The following is a 14,101-nucleotide window of genomic DNA, read 5'->3' as shown; positions in this document are numbered from 1 at the left end:
GACTTAGCAACATGGAAATAAGGTATTGGTGGTTCCTTCACTGGGGACTCAGGTTTCCGGGGCTCCAATACCTCTACTGGCCGATACCACAGCACACAGTCTCCACTTTGTACCCTTGGGTTCCTGCTCTAGGCTGGAACAAGTGGTCCACCCTGAGTCATCCACTGTGGGTTCTCATGTGGTCACTGCATGATTCTCACACCACCACCCAGAGGATGTCATCAGGCAGAAGGAGTGGGGGCAGGGAAGCTTTCATAGAAAGCCGTCTCTGATGAAGCACCACACAACCACAGGGGGCTTTGAGGGCACTGATCCCATCTGTACCTCCTTCCTCTCCTCGGGGCTAAAAGAGAGCAAGGAGGAAGCACGAGCCTCCCTGACCTGGGCAACCTTCCCGGAAAGATGCAGCCTCTCCTGCTCCTGCTGGCCATTTTAGTGTCCCCTGGGGCAGAGGCAGGTGAGTGACCATCCCCGCCCTCAGATGCCCAACCCCTCCCCCCAAACACAGTGGGCACAGATCTCCTGCCCCTTCTGCACATCCCTGATCCGTCCATCCACCAGCAACATTCTCTATCCCAGCTCCCGTCCCACCTCAGAATCCCATGTATGACGCTGGATAAGCTACCAACAAGAATGTCAGGGCAGAAGGCAGTTCTCAAGAAGAGCCAGTGGGGGCTATTCCCACCCTAGGCCCTACGTTTGCCATCTGCAAAGTGGAACTTAACTGGAAGTGCATGGCAAAGGGAGGGAAACTGGAAAAGAGAAAATAATCAATTCCCCTGCACAGGGCAGAGTGGGCCTGGCTTCCAGGTCTGGGATGACACAGATGCTCCCCTCAGCGTCTGCTTAGGAGAGAAGTCTGGAGCTCGGCAGACCCCGGAGTTGGTGGGACCACTGTCCCCAGAGGACTGCTGATGCCTTGCTCAGTCCCAAGGCCCCTCAGTCCCTTCTCCAGCTCTGCTTTTCTTCCCAGGCCTTTAGCAGCTCCCTTCTTTCCAGGATGGAGCCGCTGTTTGCAGACCTGAACTTCTCTGCTTTCCAGAATCCCACAAGCACTGGCCCTACAAACTCTCCTTCAGGCCCATCGGGGGCCATTCCTTCATGCAGCCAACAAACAGCTTTTGGGCACCCACTATGTGTCGGGCCATGGGAAACAGGCTATGACAACATCTAGGTCCCTAAACTTAAGTCCTGGCCACTGGAAAGCAGCATCATCCTAGACATCACAGGGCAACAGGGCCTTAGAAAGGCTCTTAAAACAAAGCAAAGTCAAGAGAGGAATTCTCAGGAGTCTCTAGACCTCACTGTCCCTAAGACGCATATGTTCACCTCCAATTATCTGTGGAGGACAGATTCACAGGCCAAGCCTGCTCCTCCTCCTTTTCCTAGAGGGAAAGCCCCACCCCCAAGCCCCTCTCAACTCCAGGCCATCTCGGGCTCCCAGATGCCCAGCAGTCCTGAGCCGTCAAGCTGACGCATGCCTGGTGGACTCACTGGGAGCGCACAAGTAAACAAGACTTTTCCTTCAGGGGAGATCATCGGGGGACATGAGACCTGGCCCCACTCTCGACCCTACGTGGCATTGGTTCAATTTCTGTTTGAAGAGATACTGCACAGTTGTGGTGGTGTCCTCGTGCGACAGGACATTGTTCTGACGGCAGCTCACTGCTGGGGAAGGTGAGGGGCCGCAGGTAACTGACACCTCCTAAGACTGCTACAGGGACACCTGTCCTCTACCCAAGGGCTGCAGCCCAATGGAGCTCCCATGGTTCCTGGTAACTCAAGGCCATGAGAGCTCATGAGAGGAGCCATCTGAGAGCATGACTGGGTGATGGAAAGTGAGAATAGGACAGGCAAGCTTTGGGGTCAGAGGGTCAGAGGTGAGAGCAAGTGGCCGAGTTGAGCAGAGAGAACACACTGGCCAAATGAAGCAGCTGGGGAGGATGAAAGCATGCATTAGTGTCAAAATTTAAACTCAGAGTATTTTCACAATATGACTTGAGGGCTAGAGAAAGCATCCAGGTGACCTACCCTCAACGTCATTGAGAAGCTCAGGGGACAATCACTCAGTTCCCAGTCCTCCACTTATGTCTATTTCCCCTAGCTGCAGCCCTGCCCTGCCCCATGTCACCCTCCCTTCATGGCTCCAGGGTTCGATCTCTTTTGATTCCATGCACCCCATCACCTCACTCTACTTTCTATGCAGATTAATGAATGTCACCCTTGGGGCCCACAACATCCGGAAGCAGGAGAAGACCCAGCAAGTCATCACTGTAAGACAAGCCATACACCACCCAGACTATAATCCTAAGAGCTTCTCCAACGACATCATGTTACTAAAGGTAGGGAACCTCCCTGCTGCTCTTGCTGTCCTGGGTCCAGATTTCTTCCCCTCCCACTGGGACCTGTCCCTTCCCTTCTTCCCATCCCGGCCACGTGACTAGTCCCAGTGGCTCAGGGGAGAGGTAAGTCAGTGCAGCCCCATAGCACTGTCCAGGCCCAGGAGGCTGGTGGCTGAGCTGGACTTTCTTGCCTCTTCTCATCAGCTGGAGAGAAGGGCCAAGCTGAATGCAGCTGTGCGGCCCCTCAGCCTGCCCAGGGGCAAGACCCAGGTGAGGCCCGCAGAGGTGTGCAGTGTGGCCGGCTGGGGGCAACTTGCCCCGAAGGGCAGGTTCCCAGACACACTGCAGGAGGTGGAACTGACTGTGCAGCAGGATGAGGTGTGCGAATCCTACTTCCGCAATTATTTCAACAGTACCACTCAGCTGTGTGTAGGGGATCCGAAAGTTAAGAAGTCTTCCTTTCAGGTGAGACTGGGTGTCTGCCTAGCTTGGCTGTGGGGAGATGGGTGTTTTGGGTCCTACAGATCCAGGCAGTGGGGACTCCTTCACTCCCCAGACTCTGATATTTCTCCGAAGAAGAGAAGGGGGGAGCAGCCAGAGTGGGGAGTCACAGGCCTTCTGGGAGCCTACCAGGGGCCTGAGAAGCATCCAAACATGGTGCTCTGTTCAGAAGATGAATTTGCAACACTCTGCCCCACGCCGGGCACAGGTGTTAGAAAACTGCTCCCTGGGTGTGCAGCAGTCAAACCAGGTGGCTCCTCAGAGCTGGCTCCCATCTTAGTTAAATGGCTCACCCTCCATGCTGAGTGTCATCCTCACCTGCCTGCTTTCCTGTCCTTAAACATTAGACCAAAGCACAGTCCCACAGCACCCTCACGGGAGAGGATGTGGGAGCTAGAGGAGAAGAGGGAGCTGCCCCCTGAGTGAAATGAAGCCATGACAATGTCCAGGGTCAGGACTGGGCAGCTGAGGGGCCCACAGGGGCCTGGCCAGGTGGCCTTCACTGAGAGGGCACTTACGATGCAGGTGGGCAGCACCAGGGGGAGCACGGCCTCAGTCCTCCCCACTCTATGTCCACAGGGTGACTCTGGGGGCCCTCTCATCTGTGAGAATGGGCTCCAGGGCATTGTCTCCTATGGACTGGATAACGGGAGTCCTCCACAGGCCTTCACCAAAGTCTCGAGTTTCCTGCCCTGGATAAAGAAAACCATGAAAAGGCTCTAACTGTGGGAACCAGCCCACCAGCTCTGGAGCTGATCCAGAAACACCCCAGCAACTAAATAAATGTCTCTTAGCTGAGCGGGAAGGGCTGGTTTCTTGTTAATTCACTGACCCTCATTCACAGGCACCTCCTCTGTCCTTAGAAGGCCAATGGCACAAATTTGCTGTTTTCTGATTCCTCCTCTTCCCCCTCCGTACACCACCTCTCCCAAACCTCATGCAAAGCTGTTACCCACCTCTTCTGACCCACACATTTCTCTGGGCCTGCCCTTCTGCCAGGGCTGCAGCTGAGCACCATCAGGAGAAAACATGAACCTCTCTGGCCCTGGGGCTCAGGGTGAACTTCTTGCCTCCTTCCCTGTGTTATATGGCAGAGAGGAAGGGGGATGACACCATGGGTCCTGAACACCAAACAGGCAAGCTTGAGGCTGCAGCTCAACGGCATAGCCCCCACACTGGGAAGGGGAGGGGCTGCCTGAGAGGAGATTTCTCTCCCACAGCCAGAGAGCAGATGTGGAGTGGGGGTGGGTCTCTGGAGAAGCTCCTCGTTCTCACCCAGCCTGAGTTTCCTCCCTGCCCTCCTGTGACCTTGGGGCCCAGCTTGGCCTCCAGTCTCCTGGCTGCCCCTTCTTCTCCCTCCCTGCTTTCCACTGAGAGTTCTCAGAGTCCACCAACTCCTGTCCCCTCCAGAAACCCTGATCTGAGCTGGCCCCTTCCTTCTAGCCATCCTGCCTAGGAGACCCAGAGCTCCATGTGGTTCCGGCAGGGCCTCTCCCCTGAGATGGCAGCCCAGCTCATGCCCTGGCAGAGAGTGACACAAGGGCCAGGCTTGTGCTGGCAACAGGCAGGGTCCATGGAGGACACAGCAGGCAGGCTGTCTCTCCAGAGCCCCTGCCCCATCTCTCACCTGGCACGGTCAGCTCAACCCATCACATCCAGCCCAGTGTTCCCCGAAGTGCTCAGGATGCATTGGCCACCTGGGCACTTGATAGCCAGAGTCCCTTTCAGCCTGTCCCTCTTACTCACTGCTGGCCTCTAGGCTAAGACTCCTCACTGGCCACCTAGTCTGTCTCAGCCTTTTCAGTTAGCCCTACCCTCTCTGCAGTAGGACGGGAAAGCACCATTTTTCCATCAATAAACAAACACACCCTGATGGAGCTCCTAAGTGCCCAGCACTGGGGATCCACAATGGACCTAATACAGACTCTGTCATCTGAACCCGAGAGACACTGACAATGAGAGTTTCACCCAAATCATGTACCTCTCTCTCCCTCCTCATGTGAGCCCACATGGCCTAGATCGCCGTGGGAAATCCACAGGAACAAAGCACTTGTGTTCTGTTTCTATTGCTGGTCACAGTCCGTGTGAGTGTGAGCACGTGTGACTCTAGAACAGCAGGGTGTGGGATTTGGAAATGACATCAGTCATTTAGTTTCTAGGGGTGAAGTCACCACACTCTGTCCACTGGAGCATCAACTTCACCACCTAGAGGAGAGGGCAGCCCAAAGGGAGGGAGAAGGGCAGCGAGGCAGCCTTACTTCATTTGCATATAAGTAGCAGGTAGGAGTGTCATTGCACAGATTAAGATGGTAGGAAAAACTGTATTACGTAGTTGCTGGAAGGCAACTAGAGTCAGACTCTAAACACCCATCCAACTGGACTGGCGGGAAACCTGATCCCTGTGGTTACTGTACCTCCTGCCTGTGCAGAATCAAACCAGAATCAGGGAGATTCATATGGTCTGGAAAACTGGAGAAAGGCCTCTCTTCTTAGGGCCACCGTGGTTACTGCTGCATCCACAGTTTCCAGACCACCCAGATTTTTTGACTTGAGGAGGTTTTTGGTTTGGAACTCACATATAGAGTATGGGATCCTTTGCTGAATGAGGATCTCCCTGTGTTGGGCTCAGCTCAGGAAACACTCCCAGCAGCCATCTCTCCAAGGGCTTGCTGCTCATATGGGGCATGACCTGGGAGCTGAGCATACGTTCCAGCTCGGAGCTCCTGCTCCAAACACACACAGCACTACCCTCTCACCACAAGGGGTACGTACTCTGGGATCATGTAACCCACATAGGCACTGCCCTTCCCTCCTTGTTGTGCACAAACCAGGCAACAACACGATCTCTTCATGACTGCGGGCACTTTCACAAGGGCTGAGCAGTGAGGACACGCAGCTTCTGATCTGGAGCTGAAAAAATATCCCTGCATCTAAGACATACTACGAACCTGGCACCTTTATGGAAAAAGACAAAAAGGAAAATGTCTAAAGCAAAACAAAAACAATATCTGAAAGATTGCCCTGCCACATGCATGTTTAGTTTCACTGTAACATGTACTTTGAGGAAATGGTTCTGTGGTTTGGATACAAGTTTGAGGACCCTGCTTCAGGTCTTCCTCCTGTGAGAGATGAGGGATAGACACAGTCCCAGGAGGGAGCAGTGTCCCACTGAAGTGACCACAGAGTTAGAACAGAGCCTGGACTGAGCCCAGGCGCCCTGACAGCCAGGCCAGCAAGAGCCCTGACATGTTGTCTAACCACCCCCCCGTGATGACTTCCTGGCATCCCTGAACAAGAGCTGAGCTTCTGCTCACACACCTCCCTGGAGAGAAAACCTCTGGGCTGCTGTGCAGCCATTCTGTGACAAGGATTCCAGCACCTCGCTTGATGAGCTGAAGTCTGCTCAGGGGCACATTTGGATGGGGGTGGGTGAGCACCCTAATTATGCTGATTCCTTCAAATCTCCTTTGTCTGTGGAAGTGTCCTCTGCCCCACCCCTGTCTTTGAGGAAATGATCATTTTATTCCTCAAAAAACTGTGTAATGAAAATTTAAGTATAAAAATAAAAAAAAATGTCTCTGGAATGACCTCAAGGAAATGTCTCTACTCACCCAAACCCACTCCCATCTACCCTCCATTCCTCCAGACCCACAAGAAGAGCCGGCTCCCAGGATGGCAGGAAGAGAACTGCCAGGCCAGCTCCTGGGGGAGAGAGGCCCAAAGGAATGTGAGATCTTGCTAATTTCTTTTGGGAACGTGTCTTGGGATGGCTCTGTCTTCCTGCCCACCACCATACTTCTGCCGGTTCCCCCTTTGTGGACTTACAGAACTCACAGGGTTGATTTCCTGTCTTGCTATCCCACACAACACTGCTTTTGTCCAACAAACACATTTCACCATAAAAGAAGTACACCAACGGGTTCCTTTTCGTCATAGGCCTATTGCTAGACAACATTCCTCATCTACAGACTCAGGAAGCTTAGTGAACGTCAGGGAGGGCAAAGGAATCCACATGTAAACACATAATATTCAAACCGGTAGAAACCAAAGATAGGGGCCCCCCCAGCAGTGCAGTGGTTCAGTTTGTGCACTCCGCTTCGGTGACCCTGAGTTTGCTGGTTTGGATCCCAAGCGTGGACCTACACAGCACTCATGAATCCACGCTGTGGCAGGCATCCAACAGACAAAAAACGGTGAAGGATGGACACAGATGTCAAGTCAGGCCCAATCTTCTTCAGAAAAAAAAGAAAACAAAGATGAAGACAAAAGGCTGAAAGTGGACAGAGAGAAAAGCAATATACATTGCTTTAAGAGAAACAACAATAAGAGTAACAATAAGCTCTCATCAGAAATGATGGAAGTCTGAACATATTGTTGAAAAATGAAGGCAAAGTAAAGACATTTTCAGGAAAACAAAGTGATGAGAATTTGTCGCCACCGGACCTGCACTGCAAGAAAGGCTAAAAGCAGTTCCTCAGGCTGAAGGGAAATGATCCCCATAGTAGGCAGGAAGGACAAAAGAGAAATAAAAGTGTAAATGTGATGAAATATAAAAGACTTTATATACATTTCTTTCAAAGATTAATGACTATTAAGGCAAAAATGTTTTAGGATTTATGGAACATAGTAGCAAATCGTATGACAAAAATAACTCAAAGGGTGGGAGGAAGGATAAATGGAAATATTTTATTGCAATTATCTTATATGAAGTGGTATAACATTAATTCAGAGTAGACTGTGATGTGTGAAAGAGCCATGTTGCAATCCTACAGAACACACTAAAATACTATATAGAGATGTAACCAAAAGACAATAAAGAAGACAAAAAGATACAACAAAAGAAGGCAGGAAAAGCGGGACACAGGAACAAAAAATTTATCACACAAATAGAAGTCAAATAGCAATGTGATATTCTTCAACCTAACCCTATCAGTGGTTGCATTAAATGTAAGCAGATTAAACATTCCAACTAAAGGGTGGAGATTGTTAGTCTGGATTAAAACTGCAAGACCAATTTTGTGCTGTTTAGAGGAGACACTCAAATATAAAGACGTGGATAGGATGAGAGTAAAATTATGGAAGAAAAAATAAAGACATGTCCTGCAACACCAATCCAAAGAAAACAGCCTTGCCCATGGAGTGTGCTCTTTAATTTTAGAATTTTTGGCCACCTATGAGATAAAATAGAGTGTCTTCGTAGAATCATTATTCGACTTTTTCCCATATTTTATTTCCATTTCTGTTATCTGAGTGAGCTAAGACTTCATTATGTTTTAATTATATTTTACTGTGCACTGTCTTGTCTTTTGCCTATTCTTCTATCAGGTCTTAATCTTTTTCTTCTGAATTTTCAGATTTCTTTATATATTAGGTAGATTAGCTCTTTAATTTGGTATATGTTGCATTAGTTTTTTTCCAAGTTTGCTGTCTGTATTTTGAATTTGCTTACACTGCTTTTCGACATACAAATTAAAGAAGATTTTTATTTATATATTGAAGTTTATTTATCAATCTTTTCTTTCAATGTTTTTAGATTTAGAGTCTTTGCTAGAAAGGCTTTGCCCTTTCTAAGTTTATAAAGAAATTTACCCATGTTTATTTCTAGTGTACGTATGGTATTATTTTGTATATTAAGAATCTCTTATCTATTTGGAGTTTATTCTGGTGGTTTACGTGAAATGTGACTCCAACTTCATCTCTTAGAAAATCACTGTCTACTTGATCCAGTATCATTTATTAAAAAGTTCATCATTTCCCCAATGATCTGAAATGCCCCCTTATGAAAAACTACATTTCCATATGTACTTGGGAATGTTTCTGGATTTTCTGTTCTGTCTGATTGGTCTCTGTCTTTTGATGAGTCAGAGCCACACTGTTTTCAGGAAAGAAGTTTTATAAGATGTTTTTAATATCTGACAAGGTTAATCCTCTCCATTACTAGTCCTTTTTCTTTTTGTCACAATTTTCCTAGCTAATCTTCCTTGCTTATTTTCCAGGTAAATTTAGAAATGTCTAGAACTTGTGCAACATTAGGAAAAAGATTTTATATTTTCATAGGAATCACATTAAATGTATATATTACTTTGGGAAGAAATTCTACCTTTTTGATTTAGATCCGTCCTAACTGAGAACTAAGCCTAGCTTTCTATAACTCAGGTCTATTTTTGTGTTTTTAGGAGTATTTAAAAGTTTTCCTCGAACATAAATTTCACAATTCGGGTTAAGCTTTTCCTAGCATCCTGGTTTTTTGGTTGCTACTAACAGATTTTCTTTTCAGTTATATCTTCAAACTGATGGTTGTTTGTATATGAGAAAGCTATGGATTTCATCCTAATTTAAAAACAATCTCAAGCTTACAGAGAAGCTGCAAGTACAATACAAAGAACTTTTGTTTTCTTGAGCCATTAGAGAGTAAAGTTACTGACAGGGCGCTCTGTCACTTCCCAAATACTTTAGTGTGAGATTCCTACAAACAAGGACACTCTTCTATAACCACAATCCAGGCATCAAACCAAGGAAACTAACACTGATACCATCAATACCATCTAATCTTTAGACATCTAATCATTTGCCCTACTATGTTTACTAATTGGATTAATCCCCACAGAGATTTCTATAACAAATCTCCCACGTCCCCATCGTCCCCTATGTGGGTCCCCTCCTTGCTCCATGCAGGCTCAGACACTCCACATCAGCAGCCTCTTCCTGCCAAAGCCCACCTCACCCTAATCAGCCTGCTCTGACAAATTGCAACGGCCTGCCCTCTGTAGAGGCCCCTGTCTCCTCACTTGAGCTCCAATACCACCTACTAGGCCAGCCCCTAGTGTGAACACCCTGCTCACCCCACTTCGGCATCCACTCCCTGCACTGGGCTGCCATCCTCACCTCACAGGTAGTCTGACACCCCAAGCTGTGCTGCCCAGTGCAGGGTGTCTGAGCCAACGTGAGGTGAGGAGGGTGTCCACATAGGAGAGAGGCCTGACGTGAGCACCTTCTCCACCCCACAATGCCACGACTAGGACACCTCGCTCTTGTCCACTGTGGTTCTCCTGCCACAGTCACCACTGAGATTGTGCTCTGATTCTTTAACTAAGGTTCTATCGCTTTTTAAGAGGATTGGGATCAACCTGTTTAGAACCAACAGTATTTTCAATTCCATGACTCACCCCTCTGTTTCTATCATGGGGAGATAATCAACATAACTCATTTAGAGAATGGTACCAGGATATCAGAAATGTCCTTCTCTGGGCAGTGGTGTGAGAATACTGCTTTGCCTCCCTGGCATCTGTTCCCATTTCATGAGGTATCAGTAATTCAGTAAGGAGGATAGCTTTGGGGAGAATCAACACTCTTTCATTCTCAGGACCCAGGATTTGGAGAAAGCAGACTCCAGCCAGTCAAAGGCTGTGACCTGGGCTTAGACAGATCAGAGCCTCTGACCAACTCTACAGGCACCTAGAGCAGCGTGACAGATTATGCTTTGCTGGGACAGCCTCTGTATATCTCCCATCCCACAGGCTCTTCTTACAAGACTGCAACACTCCTCCCGCTCACAAGCAGGGTCTATGCCCTTTCCTATTTAACTGGGGCCAGGGATGCCTTTTGATTGCCCCAAGCAGTGAAATAGGGTAGAATGGATGCGTTATGACATCAAAGTCTAGGAAATAAAAAGAAGACAGCTTCTGCCTGGCTCGCCTTTGGGAGACACTCAATCTGGGGAAGCCAAGCATCACGTTGCGAGGAAGATTTGATAATCCCATGAACAGAGACTACTTGAGAGGCCCTCATGTAGAGGAAGGGACGTGCCAAGCAGACAGCCAGCACCAACCACTGGGCACATGTGAGCGAGCCTTCAAGTTTCTGAAGGTTTCAAATTCTGGCCTTCAGGCTTCAAGCCTCGCCTGACTCCAGGGGGTGCAAAGGGGAGCTGTCCACACTAAAACCTAACCAAAACGCAGATTTGTGGGCAAAATCAGTGTGGTTTGTTCTTTTAAACCACTCAATCTTTAGTAACTGGAACAAGCCCTCTTCAGCAATACTCCCACTCCATCTGTAAATGCCTCTAACCATGGCTTACACCAGCATTATCTGATCACTGCTGGCTTTGGCTTTCTATCAGAAGCAAGGAATCTCATCTCAATGCCCCCAAGTCTCATCCAGAAAGGGGCTTCCATAATGATCATCCTCAATAATGACGTCCAAAGAGAGCCAAGGAAATGAAGATAGCGTTGGATCTATCATCACAGGTTGCTGGGGCTCAGGGACCTGCTACTGGTTGATCAACATCCCCAACCATCCTGAGAGCAGCCAGCAGTTCCTGCTTTCTGTGAGTATGGTCAGCACTGAGACAACAGGTACGAGTGCTTGTGTGGTGACTGATAAGCTCTTGCTCCATTCAGGCCCAAGGACTTGATCAGACAGCAGTGTGAGGCATTCAGAGGGAATCTTATGTGATACAGGCCACAACACTGAGGAGACACTTGGAGTTAGATGACAAGGAGGAAGCATCAGCAGCTGTGACCTGGGCAGCCTTCCTGGGGACATGTGGCCACTGCCGCTCCTGGTAGCGTGTCTTCTGTCCCACAGGGGAGAGTCAGGTGAGTGACTATCCCCAGTAACAGAGGCCCAGCATCATCCTGCACTGGCTCAGCCCTGCTCAGACACTGCACTCAGACACATCCTAGTGCTGGTCCATCCAAGGAACTTTCTGAACTCCAGGTCCAAACTCCCTCAAACACCAGCAAAGCTGCTGCATAATGAGAACTCAGCAGGAATGGCAGGGCAGAACACTGTTCCCCACAAGGGCCAGTGGGTGCTGTTCCTCCCCAAGCTCTACCCTTGTCATCTGGAAAGCAGGTTCTTTTACAAAGGCCTCTGGAAGGAGGCTGGAAGATGGGAATGAGAAACAATTAATTCCCCAGGAAAGGGCAGCTTGAAGAAAGCGGCTGGCTTCTGAAATCAAAATAGGGCCCACAAGCTTTCTAACTCAGTGACCTAAAATCTATCCTCCAAATCCACTCCCTTCTCCAAACTTTGTCACTCTCATGCCACCCAGGAAAGAAGCTAAGGACTCAGTTGATCCCAGAGCTGGCGGCATCCCAGTTCCCTTAACACTGATGTTCAGCTGGATCACTCTCAAGGTCTCTCTGGTAATTTTTCAGTCAATGGGCACAGCAGCTTTAGCAGCTCCATCTTGCCTGCTGCTCAGAACCCCACCAGGACTATCCCAACCTACCCTCCTCAGAGGCTAACTGGGAGCCATTCCTTTGGGCAGAAAAGACATTTACTGGGTACCTACGACCTGTCAGGCTCAAGCAGATGCAAAGCAAACACAGCCCAGCATCTTGAGCTCATGTTCTGAATATTACAGACCAGCAGCCCAGTGAGGTCTGGAAAAGAAGAGCAGGGAGAGGACCCAGAGAACGTCAGGGAAAGGATTTTGCAGGATTCAGCAGGCCTCCATCATTTGTTCCAAACACCATTCCTGTCTGCCACATATGAGACTACAGCAGGAATTAAGGACGAAGGCTGCTCTTCTCTTTGTCAAAGAGAAAATTTGAGTCTGGAGGGTCACTAGGCAAGCCAGGTTTGCCACCGTAGGAACCTGCAGGGCCCCCTTCTTGGTTGCTTCTGGCTACTACAGACCCCACTATCTGCCACCCCAAGTCCTTCCCACCCTGCTCTCCTTTGTCCCATCTCCCTGGTCGAGCCTGTGACTGCATGAGCACAGCAAGCAGAGTAGAATTCTTCTTTTAGGGAAAATCATCCGAGGCTATGAGGCTGATACTTATTCTTGTCCGAATCTGGCACTTCTTCTGATCCAGACTCCAGAGAAAAGACAAAACTGTGAGAGTTTCCTCGTGTGTAAGGACTTTGTGCTGACAGCAGCCACTCGCTGCTGAGGAAGGTGAGGAGAAGCATGTGGCCCCACCCTTCTGGCGACACTTCACAGAGAACTGCCTTCTCAGGGGCTGCAGAGCTGGACCACCTAGGAACAATGAAGAACCCTTCAAAGGACAGGCAAGCTTTGGGGAGAAAGGGACAGGTCAGTGCAAGGGGCCGGTGGAAGAGACGGGCTGGTCAAAGGCGGCATCGGGAGGAGGCTGAGGTTATCCTCCGAAGCCCAGAGTGCACAGGGGAGAAATTCACAGTTTTTCTTAGACACAGGCAAGCTCTGCATCTGACTGAGCACCCAGACATTGATCAGGAGCCTCCACTCAGTATGGAATGCCAAGAAGCAGAGGACACGGGGATGCTCAGCCCCAGGGCCTCACCCCTGTAATTCCTCCCCACTCTAGTCCTGCCGTGTCCCAAGCCTTCGTGCCTCCTTCATGGCTCCTGGGGTGCATCTCCTGTGACTGCACGTCCCACTCTGCTCTGTGCAGCTTAACCCACTTCTCCCTGAGGCTCCACAACATCCAGGAGCAGGAAAGGACCCAGCAGGTCATCCCTGTGAGAGGAGCCATCCCCCACCCAGACTACAAGCTTCAGACTACAAACCTAAGAATTTCTCCAAGGACATTGTGTCACTAAGGGTAGGGCACATTCTCCAATGCTTCTTGCACACTTTACTCCTGAGGTTGTGCATCCCCCACGACCTCATTCCTGTCCCTCCTTCCCAGTAGGACCCCTACACTTGTCTCAGGGCTGTGGAGAAGGCAACCCCATGACAGTCCCCAGAGTCTTTGTGAATTCCTTTCCTCTGCCCTGAGCTTGAAGAGGACGGCCAACCTGAATGCCTCTATGAGCCCCCTCAGGCTGCCCAGGAGGAGAGAGCTGGCAAAGCCAGGGATGATGTGCAGTCTGGCTGACTGGGAGCGCCTTGGTGGGAAGACTCCCTCGGCCATAAAACTGTGAGAGGTAGAGCTTGATATCCAAAGGGATGAGCAATGCATCTCTCACTACAAAGGCCATTACAACACCGTCACCCAGATATGTGTGGGGGACCCAACAAAGAGAAACACTCTTTTTAAGGTGAGATCCCCAGCACTGTCCACGCCCAGCCTGGGGTACAGCCAAGCTTGAGAAGATCTGGGACAGAGGGAACTAGCTATATCCTTATGTACCCAGCCTTGTCACCAAGTCAGTCTGGTGTCCTGTCACCCTGCAGGGATAGGAGCCTATCACACAGCCGCTTATAGGCAAAATCTACCTGGAGGAGGAGAAGAAGGGAATTGTCAGGGCCAGGCTGGGGCTCCAGAAGCAAAGAGGGCACAAAGGCTTTCCTGGCCCACATCTCACTCCCAGTCCCCAAACAG

General features: G+C 49.6%; 1 protein-coding gene across 1 annotated transcript; it reads left to right on the top strand.

The window, feature by feature from the left end:
• The first annotated feature begins 254 nt into the window (after positions 1-254).
• Positions 255-3,642, top strand: LOC139044545 (granzyme B-like). The gene is made up of 5 exons (XM_070504176.1): positions 255-457; positions 1,530-1,677; positions 2,207-2,342; positions 2,547-2,807; positions 3,423-3,642. The coding sequence occupies exons 1-5, from the start codon at positions 403-405 to the stop codon at positions 3,564-3,566; spliced, it is 744 nt and encodes a 247-aa protein (XP_070360277.1). The 5' UTR covers positions 255-402; the 3' UTR covers positions 3,567-3,642.
• Positions 3,643-14,101: the final 10,459 nt, after the last annotated feature.

This window comes from Equus asinus, chromosome 2, assembly GCF_041296235.1.
Source record: "Equus asinus isolate D_3611 breed Donkey chromosome 2, EquAss-T2T_v2, whole genome shotgun sequence".
Taxonomy (NCBI): domain Eukaryota; kingdom Metazoa; phylum Chordata; class Mammalia; order Perissodactyla; family Equidae; genus Equus; species Equus asinus.
Note: the sequence above shows the minus strand (reverse complement) of the source record. Positions and strands in the feature narration are given on the sequence as shown.

Coding starts and splice junctions, on each gene's coding strand:
- LOC139044545 (XM_070504176.1), top strand. CDS start 403: ATGCAGCCTCTCCTGCTCCTGCTGGCCATTTTAGTGTCCCCTGGGGCA. Junction 2,343..2,546: donor ACGACATCATGTTACTAAAG/GTAGGGAACCTC, acceptor TCTTCTCATCAG/CTGGAGAGAAGGGCCAAGCT. Junction 2,808..3,422: donor TTAAGAAGTCTTCCTTTCAG/GTGAGACTGGGT, acceptor CTATGTCCACAG/GGTGACTCTGGGGGCCCTCT.